The sequence below is a fragment of the Piliocolobus tephrosceles genome, chromosome 10 (assembly GCF_002776525.5).
Source record: "Piliocolobus tephrosceles isolate RC106 chromosome 10, ASM277652v3, whole genome shotgun sequence".
NCBI classification, from domain to species: domain Eukaryota; kingdom Metazoa; phylum Chordata; class Mammalia; order Primates; family Cercopithecidae; genus Piliocolobus; species Piliocolobus tephrosceles.
The window spans coordinates 15,299,937-15,309,869 of record NC_045443.1 but is presented as its reverse complement, the minus strand read 5'-3'; the positions used below and the strand labels follow the sequence as shown (position 1 = coordinate 15,309,869).

General features: G+C 38.4%; 1 protein-coding gene across 2 annotated transcripts in view; it reads left to right on the top strand.

Annotated features, from left to right (window-relative positions):
• Nucleotides 1–244: 244 nt before the first annotated feature.
• The window catches only part of RERG (RAS like estrogen regulated growth inhibitor), a 118,558-nt gene continuing 108,869 nt past the window's right edge, over nt 245–9,933 (top strand). For both annotated transcript variants that reach the window (XM_023226144.2, XM_023226146.3), the window contains exons 1-2: nt 245–466; nt 4,063–4,236. In XM_023226144.2, the coding sequence (XP_023081912.1) occupies nt 4,176–4,236 (61 nt within the window). In that variant the 5' untranslated portion in view covers nt 245–466; nt 4,063–4,175. The remainder of the gene's footprint in view (nt 467–4,062; nt 4,237–9,933) is intronic.

The following is a 9,933-nucleotide window of genomic DNA, read 5'->3' as shown; positions in this document are numbered from 1 at the left end:
TTAGGCAAGCTTTTAACCGAGGAAAGCTGCCCTTCGGTGAGAGCCTAGAGGCCTGGAAATGACCAATGAAAAAGGGAAGCCCGTCTTCGGTGCAGCAAGTTAAAGACCCAAGCTCGCAGGCCTGGGAGGCAGCGCGGCGGGAGGAGTCTACCCCTGAACCCAGTAGGGGGCGCCGAAGCGCCGCACTGCAGCATGCTGGCCGCGGAGCGCAGCGGCCTTGGCGCGGCTCAGCTCGCGTCCTGCCGCAGTCCCTCCGCCGCTAGTCGGAGCGAGCTAGAGTGAGGAGACCCCCGCCGGGCCAGTGGCACTTGCTTCTGCGGCTAGTCCCACCCACGACCGCAGCCCAGCAACTGGAAACGCAACCCGAAGCCGGGGCTGCGCAGCGTGGGAGGGCTTCGCGATCTTGGGGGACCCATTCCGAACTTGCAGAGGATCGTGGCTCTCCTGGCCTGGAGAGTGTGCACAGGTGAGTGTCACGCACGTGTCCAGGTGGCTCTTTCGGGACGACTTCCTGCAGACCCATTCCGAGCCCCTGAGCGCACTCGGCCTCTGAGTCAGTCCTCTTGGTCACCGGGTCCTCCTCCCAGGGTGGCTTTAGGGTTCGCTGAGAGGGAGACGTGAACACCGGCAGCCTGGCTTGACAGGGCTCTCCTAGCTGAGAAGAAAAATGCCCTTGTGACTTAAAGCTGCATTTTCTCCCTAGCCTGAAAGCAAGTGATTTGCAGTCCACAATGGGTTTGTTTATTATTGCGAGATACCTGTTGATTTCAGAGCAACATTAAATAGCCAAGGGGCTTATACAATTAATCCTGGTTTGCTGTGGGTACTGCGTAGTGATAAGAAGAGGGAGAATTCCTAGTAGTGAGACCAGGAAAACTTGATTTCAGAACCAGAGAAGGGGAGGCCAAAAAAGAAGAGAATCTCATTTCCAGGACTAGACTAGGGTCTTTGCTTCCCTAAATAGCTACAGTTGATTTTGATGAGCGCATGAAAACAGAAGTTCCAAGCATGATTACCTTATAAAGATGCTTGCTTGCCCCACCCCCAAGAGGAAGCAGAAAGCATGAACTTTGATAAATATAGCCTTGAGAATGATTTATTAGGAATGAAAACTTTCTTTAAATAAGTAAGTAAATAAGGTTACAGTGATCTAAATATCATAGGTCTAACAGAGTGTAAGCTCTTCGAAGGGAACTACTTTTATTTGTATGTGCATAGCTTAAGTGTGGAATAAATCAATGAATGCATCACTAATAATACAGGATTTGGAGGCTAGCGTTTTCCCTTTTTCCTTTAATTTATGTTTAGGAAAAAAAAAAACCCTACACCTTCAAACTAAATAGGTATGACTTTACCTCTAGGAGTGATAGGAGCTGAGATGTTTTTGTCCTAATAAAGCACCATCCACATAAAAAGTGAATGGCAAATTTCAGCCCTACTCAGAATATTCCAGCAGAACATTAGGACAAATGGATTTTCTTAGATCCACATATGGAAGCTCTCAGATTATGAATTATTGTGAACATCAGAAACTTGGCAACAGTTTACTTATTACAACAATTTACAAATTTATGTTTGTTTTCTATCTTGTCAAATGTAACTTTTCACATTTTCGTGTGAGAAATAAAATGTTGAAGAACTCATGTCAGTTTTGTGTCTTCCTTTAAGTGATTTTTCTAAACATAACACTAGGTTGACAATAACCAGCTGTATCTTTATTAGGTTATAAATGGAAGAAATAGCCCACACAATTTCTCTTTCTTAAGTGAAATTCCTATGCCTCTGAGGCCTTTTAGGAGTTACTAAAAAATGTGACTTGTCATTTTTTTTAAATCACATTTGATGGCTACTTTCATGAAATATTAATCAGAGAGATAATCACTTGCATTTTATATCCATGGATATTAACAGTTTTGCATGAAATTGAAAATTATTGTTTATACTAGCTCCAGACACTTGCATGTTCAGTGTTTCAAAGAAATACTTGCCGGTACCTCTTCTCGTTTATAATTTAAATAGTGAATATATCTCCATATATTATGTTTCTGTGATGAAGCACTAAACCTTGAAGACATAGGGGCCTTTTCTTAATGAATGCATCTAAAGTGACAAATAAGGAAATCTTTTTATCTTTAGCCAAAAATATAGAACTGGACAAATTGCAGATGTTTAAACTTCTGGTTTTTGTTATTAATGATTACTTAGACCCTTTTTCATTATTGAGGATGAAGAAAACAACAACTAATGTTAATCTTGATTTTTCCTTCCTTCAGAGGAAGCTCTGGCACTTTGAAAATCAGCAAATACAAAACCTTGTTAGGTACAGGATGATAGCTTAAATACGTAAGGAAGAAAACAAATTACATGTTAATGTCTTTGTAGAAATACTTTTTCAGAAGGGTTTCCACTTTTTTATTTCTCTCTCTTAAGAAGCTCTTTGTAAAAATTTATAGATGGAAAAAGTCTAGCAGGAACAGTTAACACATTTAGATAACATATTTGTGTTTAAAACGTCTTTCCAGACTTGAAAACTGAATGAATTATGAAGACTGATGTGATTAAGTTTAACACAGGTAAAAGTGCAGTGTTGTATTTAGGTTTAAGCCATTGATTGCAAAAGTTCAGAATGAGGGGGTCTGCAGTCCATGTAAAAGATGTGAGGCTTATTGTGATTGGCTGTGCTACAGTACAGCCATGGTGTGCAGATTAACCATAGTGAAAATCTCAGGGAATTTATACTGGGTCAGTTTGTCAGGTCATATCTCAAAGTGGAATGCAGTGGACACCACGTTTTTAAAGTGATTAAGATGTTGAGGAGGCAATGCACATGATGAAAAAGGGAGTAAAGGTCAAAAAAACATAAACGAGAGTGTACATTCCAGGAAGAACAAGTGGACAGGCTGGGCCTCAAGTTCCTAGAAAAAAGAAGCCTAGGATGGAGCAGTGTCCTACTAGATGCTAGGATCCTTGAACCGTTCTGAGTGAAATAAAAAGTTGACTTATTTTGAGTTATTTCATAGAGAAAAACCAGGACAAATGAGTAGAAGCCACAGGGAGACAGATTAGAGCTCAATATTAGAAAGATAGTTTCTCCTAATTGGAGAAATGAAGCAACTTTCAGAAGTAATGAGCCTACCTTTCATACCTGGAAGTGGTAAGTCAGGCATGGAATATGGAATGATTGTTATGTCCTAAGGAAAGATTCTTGCTAGAAGAATGGCTAGAAGATTCCTTCAGATGACCCCCACTCCAGCCCCCACCACCACCAAAGCTCTTTCCAAATTTACGTTTCCGTGGTCCTAAAGCACCAAACTAAATCAGATGTGCTTACTTTGTACGTAATGTTATTTCCCAAGTTTTAAGACAGCATTATAAACTAATTTACTTGAAGTCATCATAGAAAAGGAATAATAACTTGGAGCATGGCATTTATTGTTTGTGTACCAGGGCATGGTGCCCAGCAAAATATAAAAATATAATCTACATATTATATATTGATTCCTAGAACCTGTGTATCTGTATCTGTCACATGACTTCATCATGTGATCGAGAGTGAATTGAGATAAAATTTAACTTTGAGATGCAAAATTGAATTGTGTTGCATTGGAATTGACTAATATGAATGTATATTATTCAACCCAAAGAGACATGAAGAGGCCCAAAAGTGACTCTCTCCATTGCCCCACTGCATGTGTTTGTACACTGAATGTTTACAGATAGATGGTAAATGTGTGTATTCATATACTTTAAGTATTTACTTTCTATTACTACCAAGAATCAATACCTTCATTAAAAGATTTCTTGAGGAAGAACTTTAGAAATGCTATTGTGTGTGATAATGCATGTTTTAGTACCAACCAGATCAAAATCCAAGTCCTGAATCTACCATTTCTTAGTTAAATCATTTACAGTAAGTTACCGTAGACCTCTCACAGGATAGTGGTAAATATCAAACTAGAAAATGTTGATAAAGTGAATGGTGGCTGGCGTATACTAGATGCTTAATAAATATTAATTCATTTTTCCAGTCTCTTATGAGTTCCCAAATTTCTTTTGTTTAAGGATTGTGGACTCTTTCAAGATTTACAATGATATGGTGAATCCAAAGACTGGAACCGAAAATATTTGCTCAGTGTTTTAGTTTTAACAACAGAAATTGTCTACCAGCACCCATCATGGCTAAAAGTGCAGAGGTCAAACTGGCAATATTTGGGAGAGCAGGCGTAGGCAAGTCAGGTAAGATTTTCATTGTGGTGGTTGTAGTGTGTGTGTGTGGGTGAGTGTGTTTCTTTATTATCGTTTCTTGGGATTGGGCAGGTGGGTAGTTGGTATTTCTCCTATTCTCATTTGTTACTCTTTTAGATAAAGTCTCTTCATCTGGAACTTTTATTTTGTCTAATTGACTGTTATATATCCTTTTGCTTATTTATGTTGAAGTAGCTTTGCTGATAACATACAAGATAATGGAGATATCAGAGGTCTTGGCATTCTGATTTTTAACAACCTCCAAAGAAATCAGATCATGGAAATTATAAAATACATACTTGTGCTTTTCTCTATGTATGAGATCTTGAGGGACTGATTTTACATATCATTCATTTTTATATTCTCAGCAAACAGTCCAGTGTCAAGCATGTGTTAGGTGCTTTAAAAATGCTTAAGTGAATCTAGCTTTATCAGAAGCAGAATTGCATTATTGCCCAACACTCGAAAATCCTGAGGATTCCTGAAACTTTAGGAGTGCATGCCCTCAAGGAAGATAGCTATTGCGAATGCCTCTGCAGTGAATTTAAATTAGCAAGTTCTGGCTAACATCAGTAATTCAGAGACTTTGTTTCCCATCTGAGAAATCACTAGCAGACCTTTAAGATTAAGGGTGAAATGGTGGAAGTGAAAAATGTACCTAATGTCTAGTTTGAAAAATATATCTTCGATCTTACAATTAAAGAATTCCAAAGTCGAGGTTACTAAAATATTAGGGCAGCATGACCTTTCAGGGTAACCTCTTGCCTTAGTCTCTTACTGGAGGAAGGAACCATAATTAACTGTACACAGAGCTTTTGGTTCTCAGGGAAGGACTCAAACAGATATCTGGTAGGTGCATGTTTGCAGAGGGAAACCTGTTTGGAAATAAGCTGTATAATCCAATACATTAGGTAATCCACAAAATCTTAGACAAATACACATAATAGCTTTTTAATTCTGTGACCAACCTTTCTTTTGTAACCTGCTTCTGGTTTAATTTCAGCAGTAATCTTCCCTCTTCTAAGTCTTTGTCTCTTCTTTTTCTTTTAATTTTTTCAAGAGTACTCTTTCCTGCTACCACCCTTTTCTTCTGTTTGCTGTTTGCTCTTGCCTCTGGCAGAAACCACGCAAGGAAAATAGATAGTTGGCAAGGCTAAGAACCTGCCAGCCTTCACATGATTGAAGATAGTTAAACTCCTCCCTGTTAATCTCCTCAGTGTTTCCTAATGGCGTGAGAACCTAATTTCCGTAGCTGGTGGAAGGATCTGGAGAATGAGGAAATGATTCCTGTGAGTGGAGGATGGAGGGAAGGGAGTGTGGGAGAAGACGCGCACTGCCAGCAAGAGCTTGTCTAACTCCTTGTGAGTGCAGGGTCTAGGCTTGAGGCTGACCGTTTATTCCTTCATTCCAGACTTCCCATGGGCAATAAGGGAAGGAGATTTTAAAAAACCTTGTATCGTTTGTTGAGATAACCTACATGTGATTTAAGAAGTCAAACATAAAAAAACTCAGCTGAGAGAACCACGTAGCTGTACGTGTGTCCATCCGTTTCCCATCTTCATGATCTCGGAGCAAGCTGGGTGTCTCCTGTCAAGGCTTATGCATCAGCCTGAGCTGGGACACCTGTTTTCATTGCCTTTCTCCCACATGGTTTCAATTATTCCTCTCATTCTCACCTGACCATTTTTCCTTACGCATTTCTTTGTCCACTGCTTCATCTTTTTCTTTTCTTCAAGCTTATTGAATATGAGTTCTTCCCTTACTGTCTTACCTGTTTTTTTAATTCTCTCATTCATTGCTTAAAACATAGCCATCTTCTGTTATAACCACGCTCCTGAAATCGCTTTTGCTAACGTCACTACCAAACAATAACCAACACATCTAATGACCATTTTCCAGTTCTGATCTTCTTAGACTTCTTTCTATCATCACACCGATGCTTATTCTCTCCTGAAATTCCTTCCTTCCCAGGCTCCCATGACATCACACTCTTTGGCTTTGCTGCTGTCTCTCCATTGCTCCTAACTAGCTGTTCTCATGGGTTTGCTGTTCGTCTGCCCACTTCTCAAAGTTGAAGCTTCCAGGGTTCTAGATATCATCTTCTTGTGTCCTTACTCCATACACTGCCTCTAGAAGTGCGACTCACATCCAGAGCTGAAGATAACACCTGCACAGGGAGATCAGATTCTGCTGAACTTCATTTTATTTTATGTAACATGCACAGGTTGAAATTGCTCACTAAGTTTCTTTCCAACTCTAACAACATTCAAATCTTCTTTGGACTGTTTTCTCTATTTGCCTTAAATACATTCCACCATTTGTGTTTATTTTCATTTAGGTGAAAATGACAATGACAGACTGCATACCTTTAACAATTGCCTTTTTGTCTGTCATCTGTAAACAGACAGTGTTTTCCTATTTCAACATTAAATTATTTTTCTGAGACCTGTAACTGCACCTCACATTTTAAAAGTAGCACTTGTTTGATGCATGGGTGATAATTGTGAAGCCTTTTTCCACAGTTCAGTGAAAATGACCACAGACTACTTCATATCTACCAATTTCATTTTAAGACACTGGATCTCCCTCTGTCACTCAGGCTGGAGTGCAGTGGCATGATCATAGCTCTCTGCAGCCTCCAACTCCTGGACTCAAGGGATCCTCCCACCTCAGTCTCCCCAGTAAGTAGGACTACAAGTGTGTGCTACCACGCCTGGCTCATATGCAACCATTTTGAAAATAGACTACAACAATATTGAATTTATGTTGATTCTAATTCTTTGTGAATGTGGCTATTTGATGTCTCTGCCTCATCATTGTATCACGCATTTCTCTTTCTACTGCAGAGACTTTATCAATTTTATAGGTAACTTTTGCTTGTTTAAGTCTGCAAGAAATTATACCTGCTGGAATGTAATTCAGTAACTCTTCACTGAATTGTTTCAGAGGCTTCACGTCTTCCTTGTCCCCTCGACTTTGCTCACACTTAATACCAGTAGGAATTGAGGATAAACAAGACCTTATTGCCCATTTGCTAACAAGGAGTCGTATGGCTTGGAGTCAGGAGTGTGAGCTTTTGTTAGCCCTGTGAACTTGGCAACTTTGGCAAGTTACTTAACCTGTCAATTTCTTCAACTATGAAAAACATATAATAGCACCTCAGTTGTTACTAGGATTGAATGAGTTGTTACATGCAAGTGTTCCCGGCACATTGCAAATGCTCAAAATTAGCTTATATTATTATAATTTGTTAAGGTATGCTTTTTTAATTTGTAAGTTCCACAGTGAAAACATACAATTAAAGATATACTTACATTCAAGTGAGTATTTTGGTTTTCACTAAGTCAGACAGCTTATAAGGTAAAAACTCCATATCCCTGCTCAGCATACCCTGAACACACACACATACTTTCTCTCTTTTTCTCTTTCTTCAACCTAAAATCTGGTTAATGTCAACTATAGCTTGACTACAGATGATCATAACAATACTTCATATGGCTTATATTTAATCTTGTAAAAAGCCAGAAATATGTTAGTGTCACCAATAAATTAACACCTTTAAATGTGAAAGTGCTTCTGGTATGTGGCAGATGGCTTCCTAAGCCCAGGTGATAGATAGGCCCTCTGTATTTAAAACAGAATTTAACATTTACCAGAACTTTTTCATTGACAGTTTGACCACAGACATGTCAGCAGAGGCAAAATTTAATAAGGTACTAATTACTAAAGAGTACTGATAAAACATGTGAGGGATGCATGTATGTGCACTCACATGTGTGTAATATATAAGTATTTACATGGTCTGCTGTACTGGGGGAATTCTTGTTCCTTCTAATTGTATCTTGCAGTTCTGTCTTCAAGTGAGCTTGCTGGCATAGGGATAGTACGGTGAACTCTATGGGGACGCTGCAAAGTGTAGGGTCATGATTTCCCAGCCCTTTCTATCTTTTGTTGCCCCAGCCGGGTAAACATTTACTTTCATTGGCCAAGGGTGAAGCATTAATAATGTGGCGTGCAGGGCACAGATTTCCTTGCGTGCATCAGCCTATATTTTGACAAGTTCCAAGTAATTAAAGTGATAAGACTTGCCAATAAGCCTAGAATGCACACATTTTTATTTCAATGCTTCTTGTAGTTGTATTATTCAAATTCATAGTAAGTGTGGGAGGGGGCTGATAGAGAAACAACTGAAATTGTAAATTTAGTTTCACAGTTGACATTCTCATTTTAGAACTGAAATATTGTGTGCCACAGCTAACTATATTGCTTGAAAGGGCTAGTCTCAAAGTTAATTGAGTAATGCTATCCTGTAATTCAAAAGCCAATTGGTGCACTCATCCATGAAGGCTTAAGTTCATAGACTCAGATTGCTAGGCTATAAACTGGGTGCCAAAAACAAACAAGCTTGTGATATTTTTTTCTGTGGCACAAAGAGAAGTGATTTTTCGTCCTATTTTTTGTTCTTGCCTGCTTTATTCTCTGTCAATTATAAAAAGGTTTTTAAAAGCTTTTTTCATCTTATTTTTAAGTGGGACAGGGACTATTCTAATTTTAAATGTGACTTTTAAGATAACCACCAAAACCTGCTTTAAAATATATGTATACTTCAGACTGAGATATATTTATGAGATCTCATATATATAAAATAAAAAAAACAGAAACATCAGTCACATCTCGGATAGATCAATTTTCTTATGCTATAGAACTCCTTTTTGTGTTTTAGAACTTTTTCTCTACTGAAGTAGCTATATACCAATTTTTCGCCTTCTTCAGACTGAATGGCATAGTATGATGCTTTTTGAACATTGTTTTCAAAGTACTTCTAATAGGAGAAAGAAAGATCTAGGGGGTTTGGGATATGTAAGCATCTCAGAATCATGTAAGTATTTTGCATGTTTTATAGTTATATAAAATGTATGCAAAACTTACTATGAATTCCTAATATATCTGTTTGTTTAAACATAAAAACAATCTTCCCTAAAACTCAGTAACTAAAATGGACTTTTCAGAAAGATATAACAAGTTTATTCGTGGCTCTAATATCACATAGATTTCAGGTCCACTTGAGGACCACAGGTATAAGAAGTAGCCTTGGCTGTGCATACCACGTGAATGTGAACACAGACAACAACCCTGTATCTCAGTTTTTACCTCCTTGAGGACCCAACTAGCCATTAAACTTTTGGAGCATTATTTTCTAAGATTCTATATATTTTTCACCATCAATCACAGATTTTTGTTTTATTTTTAGTTGACAAATAGTAACCGTAAATATTTATGGGATATACTTTGATGTTTTGATACATACATGCATTATGGAATGATCAAAGCAGGTGAATTAGCATATCCATCTCCTCAATTGTCATTTCTTTGTGGTTAGAATATTTAAAATCCTCTCCGTTAGCAATTTTGAAGTGTACAGTACATTGTTATGAAGTAGGGTCACCATGCTGTGCAATAGATCACCAGAACTTCTTCCTCCTGTGTAACTGAAACTTTGTACCCTATGACCAATGCCCCCATTTGGCCCATTGATACCTCTCCCAGTGACGTTAACCACCATTCCACTCTCTGTGTCTATGAGTTCAACTTTATTTTAGATTCCACATATCAGTGAGATCATATGGTATTTGTTTCTCTGGGCCAGACTTATTTCACTTAGCATAATTTCCTCTGTGTTTATCCATA